This window comes from Lycium ferocissimum, unplaced genomic scaffold, assembly GCF_029784015.1.
Source record: "Lycium ferocissimum isolate CSIRO_LF1 unplaced genomic scaffold, AGI_CSIRO_Lferr_CH_V1 ctg3077, whole genome shotgun sequence".
NCBI lineage: Eukaryota > Viridiplantae > Streptophyta > Magnoliopsida > Solanales > Solanaceae > Lycium > Lycium ferocissimum.
In genome coordinates this window covers 1-16,126 of record NW_026725343.1, presented here as the reverse complement: position 1 = coordinate 16,126, position 16,126 = coordinate 1, and the positions used below count along the sequence as shown (strand labels likewise).

Below are 16,126 nucleotides of genomic sequence, written 5' to 3'. Positions count from 1 at the left end.
CAGGGATTGATAGCTTTCCAGAACCGAGAGATAGGAAGGACTTCTTAAGGTAAAAACTAAAAAGTAACAACATTAATTTCATATTTTCAGTATGCCTATCATTGTAAGCATAAAGATTCTTTTATCCTTCCCATCTCGTTTTCTACTACATTCAATTGCTCATCGAAGCCTTTCTTGTTCTCTCTTTCACAAAATCATGTAAGGATTTTCTTTTGTTTGATTTAATTTGTGTGGAACAGTAAATTTAGAAGAAAATTGCTCAATCCAATAAAATATCAAACAAAATAGCCTAATTGTACTAGAAGTCACAAGCAATCCATAAAAATCCACTGAATATAATTCCATTTCATGACATCATAAGTGGAAGGGAATCTGTACTACTATAAAAGAGATCAATAAAAATAAAGTAAAAAAGCAAAATACTTTCAGTCAACCGATATATCAGCTATTGTGTGAAGCATAATATACAAAAAGGATATTAACTTAGCAAAAGGTAGACGTCAAATCAATTCAATTGTTTACATATACAATTACAGCAAAAGAGGCCACAAACAAAAAGCAAATGAAAGAAAGGGGGATTTGATTGCTCATACGACTCGTACAGATTCCGTTCCCCTGGTGAAATTAAAAGCTCAATGCACTGGAGCAGAATGATGAAATCAAAAATAGAATTAGGCACGGTGAACCTCGTGATAACTAGCTGTCAACTTTGAACTTGAGGAATGAGGGCAGTTGAAATGGTCTTCTTTTGTCACGTATCTGCAGAAAGAATCGATAAAATAGAGTACAACAAAGAATCTTTCCAGACTTTAAATCCCATCAAATGCTTGGATCCCTCCTCTATTTACTTGCATGAAATTGCAGATGCAAACTCGAATCATTAATTTTCTTCACATCCAGCTAGAGCCTTCAATCCGAATCATAGAAGTCACTGGGACATGGTGTCATGACTTCAGATTCAAGAATCTGAACAACCCTGTGCATGGTGGGCCTCTCGTCGGGGTTTGAAGATACACACTGTGTGGCAACTGAAAGTAGGGAATCGAGGCTTTCAGTCTGTACTCGTTCACAAAGCGGATCAACTATCTCCATTCGTCGATTCTCAGACGCTAAAAAATTCAGCTGCACGATGAGTATGACAAGGGTTTAGAAGACCAGTGATCTGAATAAAATACCTGCAATTCTAGCCATATGATCTGTTCATCCTACTTGGGCAGAATACTTAACTACAAAAAGTGGAAAAATTCTTTTGCAAAATTCAATAGGGTAATTGGAATGATTTTATCCAACTTGTTTTGGGTTTTCACATGATCTGATCAAACAACAAAAAACATATAGATAGATTCTGAATTGTTCTTAAAATTGATTTGATCAGTGGTGATATTCAGTTTAGTCAGGTGCATAATGACAAGGATATGCATTTAGATTTTAGCATTGTCTGGGTGCATAAACAGTCTTCTCCTTCAGGCTCTTACCTCTTCCTACCTACCTGGAGGGGGGGTCGTCATTAGTCATCATTCTCCTATTTGCACTCTTTAGTTAATTCTGCTAAAAATCTGTCCTTATTGTCCCTATATAATTTTTCATGACCTAACGGCCAGGAAGACTTAATACTGTTTTATATCGTAGCAAAACCATCGTTACTGATTGTCTCAGGTGCAAGTTTTACCTGAATAATTTTGTGCTCATATCATACCCAGGTGGGGGTTAGGTCTGCGTACACTCTACCCTCCCCAGACCCCACATAGTGGGATTATACTGGGCTTCTTCTTGTTGTTGTTGTTGTTGTATCATACCCGCATGCATTTTCAACTAATAACCTCATTTGCTTCTTTTTCTTTTTGTTGAGAAACTAACCTCTTTTTCTTTGTTGAGAAACTAACAACCCCCTTTAGTTTATTGTGTCCAAAAAATGCAGCTTAAAACACTCATCACATCAAATCTTAAAAGGGGTAAAGTTGGAATTACTCGCCCACCAACATGCTTCCCTCTACCTCTTTCCCTTGGTAATATCATTCTCACCCCCTCACCCCAACAAGGGAGGAGTATAGCAGTAGCTGAAAAATCAGTGGGAAGAGGAACTGGAAAGGAATTGAGGTCGGGGCAAAAGGTGGCGGTGGCAAATAACTTTTCAGCCTTACCCATTTAAGATCTCACGAGATGCAAATATGGCTGCTTCTGATATAATTGCACTCCAATAGGCAAATAAACATCTTCGAGAGATTATACTTCAGGTAAACAGAAAACTACAATGAAACTCTTCAGGGCAAACATTTAAGATGGATATGCGCAATTAGCTCAATTAGTTTTTCTTTAGGCAATTTTAACTTTGCCTAAATAGAGACCTCAAGTGAAGCTCACATGCATCTCTGCAGTTTGGACTCTGGTAAGCCAAAAAGAATAGACCACGATAAATTATATGCATAACTAAAGATAAAGGTCAAACTAGTAAACTGGGACATACATCAAGACTAATTATGCATTTAGCTATGTTTAGGTAACAATCAGTTTTTCAGTAAATAATTACTCTTTGAATCAATCACTATATAGTGGTTTTGGGTTGTTAGCTTCTGCTATGTTAGGTTGTTTCTATGTTCTTGCTTTAGGAAGAAAAACACAGACATCATCAACAGGAAAAGAATATCAGATGAGGTTAAGTAGCAATTCGAAGACCGTTCATTTTCCTCCCTAGCACCTTTAAGTTCAAGGAACAAACGTCATCACTGCAGTTAAGTACATCATTCATGTAGAATTTGTTATTCTCATATACCATTTGAATTACAAAGATGATTTCGGGAGTCGAATCACAGTGGAAACATCCTATCCAGACCCTATTTCATCCTTAAAGGATTAGTTGTATGTTGTATGCATTCGTCAGATTTTCCCAATAACCTTAACCTTGCCAATAAATAGCCATACTGACATTTGTAGGCGTTAAAAAAACAAAGGTAGCTACCTTGTAAAGAGAATGCCAGGAGTTTCACCCAAGAGGGAATAAACTTAAATGATTAGAAGTAAGATATAATTAATTACATAACATACCCAGCCAACGATATTGAAGCCCTTCTCAATATATGATGCATCAGTGGGCCGCTTTCCACTTATGACTTCCAGAACCAGGACTCCAAAACTATACACATCAGTCTTTTCTGTAGCCCTACCACCCTGCATGTATTCTTGAAAGAAGAAAAAGTAGAAGAGAAAAGAAAACACACAAGCTGTAAAACAAACAACGAAATATCCCAAGTGAAGCAGATATCACTTGCTCAAAATGAAAGCATATAAAATCAGATTTCCACATGGCACTGCAAGGAGAACTAAATTCTTTAAGCACATAGATAATCTCTCATCACATGTCACAACTTGATGCAGCAGAGACGAATGTGCATAAAGAACAGTATTTCCGATGCCTAACTTTATAGTTTCTCCCCCTCCCTCCCTCTGTCATTCAACTAGGCCCATATTATCTTTTGTCAATATCAAGAAAAATAAGCATGAAAGACATCACAGGTGCAACTTCTACAGACAAAAGCAGTAACCATCTTGTACTTCAAAAGTAGTGAAACTGTTACAGAAAAAGGAAAATCAGACTGCTCTCTCCCAGTTTCGACTATGTAGCAGCAGAAATTCATTTCAAGCATAGTTTAATATTTGCAACTTCCTAAATAGAAGATGTTTATGTCTAATCATTGGGTATACCTGGAGCTAAATACCCAAATGTTCCGGCTACAATTGTTGTGATGTGAGACTCCTCATCCCCGAGTAATTTGGCCAGTCCAAAATCAGATACTCGAGCCTCAAAGTTGCCATCAAGCAAAATGTTGCTAGCCTTTATGTCTCGGTGTATTACTCGAGGGGAACAATCGTGATGTAAATAAGCCAGCCCTTTCGCAGCTCCCATGATCACAGTTAGCCGTGCACCCCAGTCTAGTTGCTCAGATCTCTCTGTATAGAACATCAAAAACGATGTTTTAAATGGACCCAAAAGCAATAGTCAAATCTAAAACTCTCTACCCTGAGGATGTGAAAACATCAAAACAGTAACAGCAGTTTAACAACCAAGATGAATTAGCTTAAAGGAATGTCATTTTTTATTATTATGCTCTTTGCTCTAAGAGTTGCTTTCCGCCCTAGATGCTGAAAGCAAACATCATGTCACAGTCCACTTCCCTAACATGAAACTCATTTTGTTACTCTATCGGATATAAGAACACTGACTCAACGAGATATTCAACCAATTTGACAATTCATTTTTATTTTCATGGATTAGTGAACATACCATACTATGATAAAGATTAGCTGACATTACTACTGTACTGTCATTTCCCGTAAGTGTGGATGTGGTTCTCATGCAATATAGCTGCATAAAAGGGCTGCAAGCCAGCCATCTGGTAAGCCAAAGCAAAGGAGTTCAAATGTAAATTCAAAGTTTCTTGAAAACAAAGTTCATATTCAAAGTTCTACAGCAATCCAATAACAACTGCTTGAATCCCAAACAAGTTGGGTTCGGTTATATGAATTCTCGTTGACCATGTTTCCCATTTAAGCCCAACTCATGTCATCATCATACCAAAAGAACCTATAGCAATATTTAACCAAAATATAGAACACATATGAAACATCAATGACACACCAAGATATTCTTTAGTGCCATCAGACCATCAGAGCGTCTTGGTTAGTTAGCAACTTATCTCCACTATTTCCAAAGAAATGAATAGTTTAACAACCTAGACGTGAAAACATCTCTAGAGTGCCATCTGCACCAGCCAAAGATGTAATCACTATCTGCCTTTTTTTTTTTTTTTCCATTATCGGCTCTTGTATTAAAAGGTCAGAAATTTGTTCGATCAAGCCAATGGGTACTAATCCATGTATGTTTAGAGTTGCATTAGGACATCAAACGCAGAGCTTAGTCAATCCCATTCGGAAATTTTCTCCAAAGGCTGACAGTATTTTTCCAATCAATTGCATATCAAACACTGCTTTAACAGCATTCCCTTCTGTCCCAGTGACAATCTGCCAGACTTTTTGAGACAATATTTCGCTGATTGGATCAATCAGGATAGCAGTAGAAAGTGACCCCTTATCATAATTTATCCTCATTCTTAATAGACCCCTGTCTAATATGTTTGCTCTTATCTGCATATGGATTTTGCCTTTGAAAAACAGAAGGTCTCTCATGCTTCCACAATAGCGCATATCCAATATAATTTCTGTCTCTGTTACTGTTACTGTTACTATTAGATTGCGCGTTTTACCTCCCAACTGAGCCACAACACCCAAAGTTCAATCGGGTGCTCTAAACGGAAGATAACCAACCCTATTGAGCTATGAATATCAAGATTGCTAAAATCTCAAATAATTTTCCAATTAGAAGAGAAATGCCAGAAATTCTCACCAAATCCAGCTAATGTGCTGAATCCGCAAAATAACAAATATTTTCACCATTTGTTGACCACAAGATATTTTACAAAGGGACGTATGTCTCGCCGTGCAGAACTTCATCTAGGCTACCTCCGGATAAGAAGTCATAAATCAACAGCTTTGATGTTGGAGAATTGCAATACCCTCGAAGATTTACCAGATACCGGTGCTTAATGCTTCCAAGAATTTCAAGCTCCCTTTCAAAGAATCTATCGAAGCCTTCATTCATCTTGATAATTCTCTTCAACGCAAATATATTGCCGTCATCCATTGCAAGCTTGTAAACAGTTCCAAACCCCCCAGAACCAATTATGTGTTGTTCATCCAGTGTCTCCAACTTTTTGATGATATCCTTTGAAGAGTAGGGCAAATCTCCATGAAACATCACAATCGATGCTGAAAATTTAATATTTGGACGGTTAAGCAAAGCAAATAAAGATGAAGAACTTTAGAATGTAATTTCTACATAGGTTCTAGATAAAGACCTGCACAAATATCCTTCCCAAGAGTTTTGCCGTCATTTTTTCCCAGTCTCTTGTAGAGGAAACAGCCCCAGAAACACATGAGTGCCACCAATAGCAGCGCACCCACAGTGGCAGATGCACTTATAAGTAGTCGACCATTCTTACTTTGGTTTTGGGCCGACAAACATGGAAAGTATGAGACATTACCAGGTAACATGAAAGGAATGAAGTGAAATAATGAAAAGAAAAAAAACAGAAAGCGCTGAATATATAATATAGCGCTGCTACTTAAAACTATGAGGTCTGCATACTTAAATGATTCCGCCATTTGAAGTAAAAAGTTTTCTTGTTAGAGCCTGACAGATGAACAAGTCCTTTACAAATATCATTGAGATTCTAGTCAATACAAATCACACAAAAACAAGAAGCAAGTGTAGCTATTGCAGTACCTTGAATTACCTTTATACAAATTCAAAGTTAACAATATGAAGATACTTACAAAGAAAAAAACCATATACTAAGTCATTAATTTTTAGAAGAACAAAGAAATCTAGATATTGACAAAAGATAATATGGGACATTCACAAAAGGACAAGTTGCTATGTTTAGCAGCTGAAACACTATGAGTCCTTTTTGTAATGACAGACAAATCTGGTGGGGCAAACCCTTAGGACCAACGGCAACCTTAAAAACTCAGGGATAATGGGTCCGCCTCGAGAAAATCCTTCTCCACGAATTGATAAACGATGCCGCACACGATATAGACATGCATTAGTTATGTCGACAATACATAAACCAAACACGGTATCTGAGGAAAGACAAGATTATAAGTAATACAGACTCCGTAGATGCCTTGAAAATCCAAATGCACTTAACACGAAGGAACTTTTGTAATGGTGTTACTTACGAATCATTTCCAAAGTTGGCAAGGTGTCCATCCGAAGGTATTTGCCCAACCAAGAAATTTGTCGACACGTTGCTGTAAACATTGAACAACAAATATTAATTCAGAGGCATAACTCAACTTCACCCCTCGAGTAAATGTTTTACACTTTATTGGTAAGTCAAAAGAACTTGTAGGTTACTCACAAAGTGCCAAGATTGTTCAGCTTGCCAAGGGATGGTGGAATGATTCCACTGAGAGAGTTGCTTGAAAGGTCTCTGGCAAAAGTAATAAACCAACATCAATTGGTTGCACTGTAGAAGTAATTACTAAGCTCAACGATATATCACATGCATAGAATTAAGAAAGGTAAATTAAATATGCATTAGAAGTTACAAGCTTATAAAAGGTAATTCACCCAGACTAATCAAGCTTTCAATTGTTAACTCACAAGCGAAAATTACAATTTTTCCTCTGTTAAAGCCTCTTTATTTTTTTTCGATAAACTGCTCGTAAGGCCTTTTATTTCTCAATTAGGTTTCTCTCCGCTTAGGGGTGGTTTGCCCGAGTGGTTAAGAGGGACGACTTAAGATCTTTTCCCCACTTGTGGAACCACACTGGGTATGTTGTTGCTGTTGTAGGTTTCTCTGCGTTTCCTGACGCTAAAGAGGTAAAGTATGCATGACTTCCCTTTGCTCTTTAATGGGAAAAGAAAGGTTGTACCAGTCTAGCAAGAAAAACACTCATGACTCCAAGAACCAGATCCTTAGTCTATGAGAAATCTAAAAGAAATCAGTTGATATGATGGTCCTTCTTCACTTATAACTCCTGCAGAGCTAATTCATGAAATCCTCCAGTTATCTCAGACCACAATGATACTAGAGTGTGAAGCAGAAGCACCAGTCATTGTGTCAATAGAGGAGATTACACCACCATGAGACCTACAGGTCCAGACAATGGAGCAATGACAATAGAACAAATGAATCTCCAGCTGCCTCTCATTCCAAAGGCTCATCATGCTCAGAGGGAGGGAAAATGCACAAGAGGGGTTGTCAAATTAGAAAGGAAGATGACAGCAGGCAGGAAAGTGGCTGAGCCATTTAGGGCAATGGAGTGTAGTATGTCGTAACCGGTGTTTTAAAAGGCGTTTTCGGGGCAAGGCCTGGGGCGGGGCGCACTAAAAACGCTCCGAGGCGATGGTGGGAGGCGAAAGTCTTAGAAGGCGTACACCCAACAATTTGGGGCGTACGCCTGGGCGTGTGAGGCAATTTAACCCAGAAAACTTTTTCAAATTAAAACAAAATTTGTTAAATAAGTCCTTAATATAACGCCTAAATTCTCAAAAGTCAACTTTTTGAAATTCAACAGTCAACTTGTAATTAGTCAAATGTTTTAAAAAGGAACTGAACCATTAAAATAAAAGTCAAGACCTTTTTTTATTGCTAGATGCCCTAATTTATGTTCTTTCCCAATTCTTTATCTTTTCTTCTACTATCTTAAAAAAAGTAAAGAAAGTCACGTGTTCTTGTAAGTAGCGTATAATAAATTGTTTTGATCAGTCTTTTGTGGGGATGGAGCACATCTATATATATATATTTTCACTTATTTATAGTTTTCTTCAAAAATTTATGCAAATTTAACTATTTAAAAATATTTATTTTATATATATATATATATATATATATATATTTTTTTTTTTTTTACAACTAATTTTTTATTTTTTTTGAAACTTTATATTATTTTATAAAATACTAAAAATTAAATACCCATAGGGCTTATGCCTCGTTGAGGCATACGTAAAACGCCTCGTCTTACACCCCTGCCTTTTGAAACACTGGCCGTAACAATCAACATATGAAAGATACACCTTCAGACTTGCACATACAATTGAATTGGAGTTTGTGTGAGATGGAGGACAAGCAAAAGCATGATTATTTGCATTGAGAAGAAAGGTTTGGAAGAAACTGATAAAGAAAGCCAAAATAAGGGTGACTGTAGGTAGTAGAACCACGGAGCAACAAACATCTAGTTGAAATAAGAAGTTTTTATTTCTATTTAATTGTTATGTGGGCTGAGGGGAAGGAGAAAGAGGTAGAAGATTACATAGTGGGCATTTGAACCTCCAACCTATATGGTGGAAGGTGTGTAAGCTCAGCAGGTTATTAGGTTACACAGCACAAACTGTGAAAAGTCAAAAAATGGAAAAGGTTGCATCTTTTATTCGAGGAATGTATATAATTATAGATATTTTGGTTGCATGGGTACAGTCATTCACGAAGACCTAAATGTTGTCCAAATACCATGCTTGCTTATGCAAACTAAGGTGAACAGACCATGTGGGTGCTTGAGACCTGCAGAATAGCATGCACGGAAAAGAGAACCAAAATATGAGACAGAGAGTCTTACAGCTGCTCAAGCTCAGGAAGGTTCCCCAACTCATCAGGAATCGGTCCGCTTAAATAGTTACCCTGGAGAAACCTGCATAATAGGATTAAAATTCCAAGCAAATCACCTTAGCATGTGCATTAATAACTTTGTAATTTGAAATTCTAGAGGAACGCCAACAAAAAAGCCACGCAAACCTCTCTTGAACATATCAAAACCAAAATACGGCTTAAGTTTATTGTATTTTACATATCAAGATTAGTAGCATAGCAAGGAGCCAAGGACTATAACATCTAGCAACCCCAAGCCCAGTTGTGCAATATGAACGGGGATGAAGTGATTAATTTATACATGAACTAAAAAGAGTGTGACCACAAAATGTGAACCACTGTCCATAGAGATATTGAATTTTGCACTCAAAGTTTTATGCTCGACCTCCACAAAACGAAATGCCAGTTTTACTGTTTGTATACGCATCCTTGTTACCTAGCAAGAGGGGGATCAACCATAATATAAAGCATAAATTCTCTTAATGAACAAACTGATAATGATCTCAAAATTCCAACCAGAGTATTAACGCCAACTTACCTCTGAAAATTGAGTCATGGGAATATGGTGTGGTTCAGGCTTAGTATGATTTTAGATGGTACTGAGGTTAAGGGGAAGAAGGAAGAGGTGGGACTGTGGGGCAGCTGAAATAGGTATATCGTATCTTAGGAAGTCCTACAAAAGCACGCAAACTAAGTTGGAGTTCTTCATATTCATGCAAGAGCTTAATAACAGAAACTAAAGCACCTCGATAAATGAAGAAAATTAAATATGTGGGTTACGCCAAAGAAGTGCAATTGCATAACTTACAAGGATTTCAGCTTTGTACAATTTCCCAATGTAGGAGGTATTGTCCCATAGAAATTATTGTCATGAAGAAATCTGCATTTGCGTAGATTTGTGTTAGCATAGTATAGTGGTACTGACAATAAATAGAAACGAGAACCGGAGAACAGGAGGGAAACGAAGCATACAGAAACTGCAACTGGTCTAGCTTCGCGATATCTGGTGAAATGGGTCCACTCAGTCTGTGATAAGGGAGGCTTCTGGATGATCAAAAACAACAATTCTAGTAGTTCAATAGTAGACTTAAATATGAAGTTAGGTCAGTGTTAAGTGTTAGAATTAAATTAGTTTTTTCTTAGTTCAATACAAGAATGTGGAAAGCAACTCGAATCTCAACTACAAAAATTGCTTAAAGATTTTGTAGAAATATTCGGCCATTTGACAAGTAGCACTGTCAAACGGTGCTAGAGGATCAGCCCTACAGAGATGCAGCATAATGCGATCGAAAACCACTTCCACATATAGTCAATATCAGCTGTAATTCAGTTCTACGAGATCAAAGATCGAATTTGATCCAGAAATTACTTTATCCCAACTACTGGGGATTCTCAGCATTCATATAGTGTTATTTTTAATCAAAATGTTTCAGATATTTCAGAATCATGGAGCCCAAAAAAACAACTAGAACCACAACAATGCCATCACCGGCAGAGAAGCTTTAACAATAATACACAACTCACAAAGATGTAACTCTCTTTGATTTTGGGTCACATTGTACTCCTTTCCAGCCACAAGGGTCAGAATCTTCTGGTCTCCACTTCTCGAGAACACCATCTGAACCAGGTATTGAGGTCCTAAAGTTGACGAGTGCTTGACCTGCAAAGATGTAGAGAAGTCTAGAGTATGGACTGAAGTGTAACTCTTACAAGAAGGAACAAGCTTCAGATATGTGACACACATCAGTTATCAAGTGAGTAATAGCATTAGATTCACGTAATGTATAAAGTAACAACTGAAAAGAAACTCAACAGCATTAGAACACCAGAACAACAGAAGATTGCAAATATCCAATTATTAGAGGCAAACAAGCTTCAATTGATAATCACCTCACAATCATCTCAAACTAAATAATATAATTATACTGGTACTTGATTTAGGAAACTGACCAAGGAACTAGACCTATTGTATCATCTTGTTAAATATCTATCATATTCTCATCACATAAAATTTCACACAGCACCTAGCCTGTAAACTATATAGAAAAATCAAGCAAGAAATGCTGAAGCAAAGAGTAGCATCGCACCATCAGGACTGAGAGCTAGCGTAACTCTTGAGGAAATGCAAAGCAATAGCACGACTAAAATCAACAGCTCCTGAATTTTCAAAAAGAAGACGCCCATCTTGGCGTTGGTCAAGCATAATAAGGCTACTGAAGCACATCTGACAGACTAGCCTGCGCTGCAATTCCCTTTGACATACAGTAAACAAGATGTAACACCAAGAAACCAGCAGTGGAAAATGAGAAATACTCCCTGGACGAACACAAACGCAGCAAAAGATATTAGAAAGAATCCTGTAACGATCAAGGAAACTATTATGAATGAAATAATGAAGAAAAACATAAACAGCAAATGTATAGATAATTCTCACAGATCAGTGCACATTATTTCCTACTGTTTGACACTACATTGATGTGCAGTTGGCACTTCTGTCTTACAAAGAGTGCACTGAAAACATTAAATTATCCTCTGGAATCATATGCGCCATGTGAAGGCTACATCTGGCAATCTAGAAATAACTTCCCAAACATAGAGTAGAATGGTCATACCAAGAAAACTACTATTCTTCTATTAATCTTGATAACCAAATCTTCAGTAAAGTTTGCACAAGGTACAAAGCACATCTATTGTAGAATACAGCGAACAAGTTTAGTTGATAGAATTCAGCTGAATGATAGAAATATATATATGAACAGCGTGAATCAAGGAAGATGACTACTGATTTTTCAAGTCTTTTATTAAGAAGTATAGTCCCTGCAACCTGTCACAAGTTTCAGAAGAATGCTACTTAGCTGCCTGGACCTTGCTGCATTCACGTTACCAACCCCAAGGAGATTGTCAAACCTTCGTTGATCAAGGATAATCATCTCATTCTTATCTTTTTATTAGCCTTAACATCAATGTGTAAGAGTACTATTCAAGAGTGTTCCAACTAAAAGTCTAAGACTCAGCTCTTTATCTTCAGAGAGTAACTACAAAATCATGCCCTTCCTATCAAACTAAAGGTCTAACTCTCAGGTCTTTGTCTTCAGAGAGTGACCATAATCTCCAAATTGATCTGTTCAGTTTCCCTTCTCCTTGAAACATTATGCTAAAGTGAGCGGAGCTTATTCCCTAGAATAGGCTTAGTTTATTGTTTGGCAAATATTTGACCAACAGTGCTTAAATCGTTTGGCCAAATATTGGCCAACAATACTAAGAATATGCCATGATACAACTAGTTTTGGATGATATAGTAAATATAATCCACCTTTTCCACAAAAGCCCCCATGGGCCAAATAGTTTTTCATAAATACTAATCAATTTCAAGCAAAGCTTGATCTTGGCAATTGAAGACTCTGTAAACATGTTAGCAAGATTGTATCTAGTATTTATCTTCTAAACATGGACATTTCCTTCAGCACTGGTTTCCCCAATAAAGTGACACATCACATTAATGTATTTTATCATGGTATATCTGATCTATAGTCAAGTGAATGGCACTTTATCTATCATAGGAAATGAAGACTAAGCTCAACAAACAGACTGAGTCTACAAAAGCAACCAAAGTGTTAGTATATTTTCCAAACTTTAAACATGTGTTTGGAGTACTTCAAGTATCTGAAAATTCATTTCGAAGCTCGTCAATGGCCCTATGTGTTTTTACCCGAACAAGCCACATATCGGGTTACTGCACTCATTGTTGTGGAATGTTTGGACAATCAATGGGCATACACACACCATTACATACATAATACTTCCAACTAGACTAGAATAAGGTACATGATATACCTACCTTCTTCCTCTTACTAGGGCGACTAGGTAGCTGATAACCTAAAGATAGCAGCAAGATAGGTACTCACTGGCTGGAATGGAGGAAGAAAGTTAGGGACCTAAAATGAGTACAGAACCAATTGTTGAGGCGCCTTTTGGGTTAAAACCCAAGAGACAAATCAGTGTGAGCCTAGACCCAAAAGCGGAAATACCTAAATAGTTGGAGCAGGACCGTTACAGATGGTATCAGAGCAAGACTCTCCCTCAGTACGGTGGTGGCACAAACCTTAGCGAGGGCGCTGAGTCCCAAGGGGGAATGATGTCCACGACGGAGGGCAAGCCTTTGAAGAAGGGTGAACATTACACCTTAGGTGAATCCCACATCGGAATGGGAGAAAAAAGTTAGGGACCTTACAAGAAAGAGTTCAGAACCATCTATTGAGGCGCCTTTTGGGTCAAAACCAAGGGACAAATCCGTGCGGACCTAGGTCCATAGCGGACAATACCTTAACAGTTGGACCGGGACCTACACAAACATTGTTTTCATTTCCTTTTAACTTCAAATCCTCCATGTTGTTACATATATACTTGTTCCACAAGTTTTCCATATAAGAAAATTGTCCTAACATCACGTTGTTCCAATTTCAAATTGTACATGACTTCCAAAACAGGCAAAACATGAAAAGAGATATGTTTAACATGTAAGAAAACACCATCAAAATTAACCCATTCACAACTAACAGAGCTTTTATACCTTGCAGCTTCAACCCCTAGAATGCCTTATTTTTTTCTTGAAGAAACCATTTGCATCCAACAATTCTCTTTCCTAATGGCGATTTCATAAAAGATTAATTACCATTCTTGTGGAGAGACTCAATTTCCGAATGTCGGTTTCACTAGTCTCATTGAATAAGTAAACATTTGAATTGGATCAATTGCATGGTGCCAATGAAATCGAGTGTCAATTCCCATCTTATTAAATTAACCGATCAGCGTGCTTCTCACTTCAGTCAATTAGCAATAATATTTCCATGGACTACTAGGAATCTGTTTCATGTAGCTTGACAAGGAAATTTCTAATATAACGACCTTCTAACATGTAATTACCAGTTCCTATAATCCTAATGGTGGCATATGTTTAACCTTTAACTGCTCAAGCCCTAACCATAAATCAAACCAATTACAATCCTGAACCAAAAATAAGAGCATTACAAGTACATTTCCATTTCACCGGAACACATTCACCCCCTAAGCCAAAAATTCATCTACTGAAACTACTTCAACAATCCCAAAAAAAGCAGACACATACATAAGACCCCAAATCCAATGTACACCAATCACAGCCTTGAGTATAATCCAACAAAAGATCCATCTAAACAAACATAAAAAGAATAAAACCTTCATACACACACTCACACAAACAAAACCAAAATCAAGAACCTGAAAATGCAAACCAGTGTACACCCATTTAAGCACTCAGTATAACCACCAAAATTTCCCAAGAAGAGAATCATCTAAACAAACAAATAAAGATCAAAACTTTATACACACACTAACACAAACAAAACCAAAATCAAGAACCAGAAAATGCAAAAATGAAACCCACCATCACCAAATCCCAGTACACCAGTGTACACCCATTATAGCACTCAGTACAATCCACCAAAATTTCAAAAAAAAAAAAAAAGAATCATCTAAACAAACAAACAAAGATCAAAACTTTATGCATACAGTAGCCAAAATAAAGTACCCCCATCAAAGCACTCGGTACAAACAGAAATTAAAGCTTTATAACATCATCTGAAACACACATTAAAGCAAAAAAAAGTACCTGATGAAAATGCTAGATTCGATCTGCAAGTGAGTACTAAACGTTTCTATAACTCAAAAAAAAAAAAAAAGTAAAGACAAAGAAAGATGGGAAAATGGAAGTTTGAGCTGTAAAGTAGAATATGAAGTACAGTAATACAAAAAAAACACTAAAGAGAGAGAGAAAAATAAAAGAAAAAGCTAAGGTTTGCTTATGACAGAGTGTTGATTTTTGGCTGTTCTTTATCTATCTATCTATAGAAATAGTTTGTTGTTTTTATTGTTAAAATTGAATGTAGGTAGATTTGAGATTTTTTTTTTTTTGGAGAAAAGAGTGTTTTGCTGTGAAAAATTAAAAGTGTGTGTGAGAACCAATGAGAGTGAAGTGGGTTTGGCACGTGAGAGAAGTGACTACTCAAGCGTGTAACCGACGTTGGCGTGGGGGTTTGGTGGGTACAAGTTACAGTACATTTGGTCGAGGCACTTTCTCATATCCAAACCTTTCTCCTTTGAGATGATGATAAAAATAGTTCCTATTTTTGGTAGCGAGTTTAAATTAGAGTATTGAATTTAAATTCTCCTTTTACATCACATTTATCTTGTTGGGAGAAGATTTGATTAAATATTTTATCATAATCCCAACTTGAATCATTTATGACAAATTCACAAATATCTATTACATTATAAAGATAATTGGAACTCTACAATATTCGTAGAGTTGCAATCTTTGTGTCCATCCTCAAGTTTCTCCTACAAGTTGTTATTCACATTTTGATCAAACCCTCCACATCAAAATCTTGGTGAGGCGGACCAACACCCGATGCCTTAACCTGATCGAGCGAACCGGATATATGAGAACTGATGCAACTCTTATAAACACATGAACAATGCCACTGGCATAAGTATACATACAAATGATCATGAAAACATATGACTACTATACTAAAGTAAATAACTGACCCGTAATGCATGTCTATAAAGCCTTTACAATGACTGAAACTGTACAATTGTCTTATTGTCGGGACATGGCCCTGACCTACCCGTAATCTCGCTATAGATGTACTAAACTCGACCCAGCTCCACATAAAAGTGGAGCTTACCCGCAAGCGCCTAGCGAGGAAATCTGCCAACTTGTACATCTAAAACTGCAACATGAACATGGCCCCCGACAAAAGGGACGTGAGTACAACAAAAATTGAACTCGTAGGTAAGGCATACGGGATAGTATATGCAAATATTGGAACTTGTATACGAAACAAATGAAACATAATCAAAAGAGTTCATGAGAAAGCTAA

The 16,126-nt window shown here is 37.1% G+C and overlaps 1 protein-coding gene across 1 annotated transcript; it reads right to left on the bottom strand.

Moving 5' to 3' along the window:
* Positions 1-313: 313 nt before the first annotated feature.
* Positions 314-15,112, bottom strand: LOC132043937 (LRR receptor-like serine/threonine-protein kinase FEI 1). Its single transcript, XM_059434397.1, has 13 exons — positions 14,854-15,112; positions 11,294-11,522; positions 10,731-10,866; positions 10,179-10,250; positions 10,015-10,086; positions 9,178-9,249; positions 6,978-7,049; positions 6,796-6,867; positions 5,910-6,238; positions 5,491-5,820; positions 3,700-3,945; positions 3,043-3,176; positions 314-1,122 (listed from the first exon to the last, which is right to left on the bottom strand). Exons 2-13 carry the CDS (start codon positions 11,388-11,390, stop codon positions 910-912), a joined length of 1,845 nt encoding a protein of 614 aa, XP_059290380.1. The 5' UTR covers positions 11,391-11,522; positions 14,854-15,112; the 3' UTR covers positions 314-909.
* Between the last annotated feature and the right edge of the window lie 1,014 nt (positions 15,113-16,126).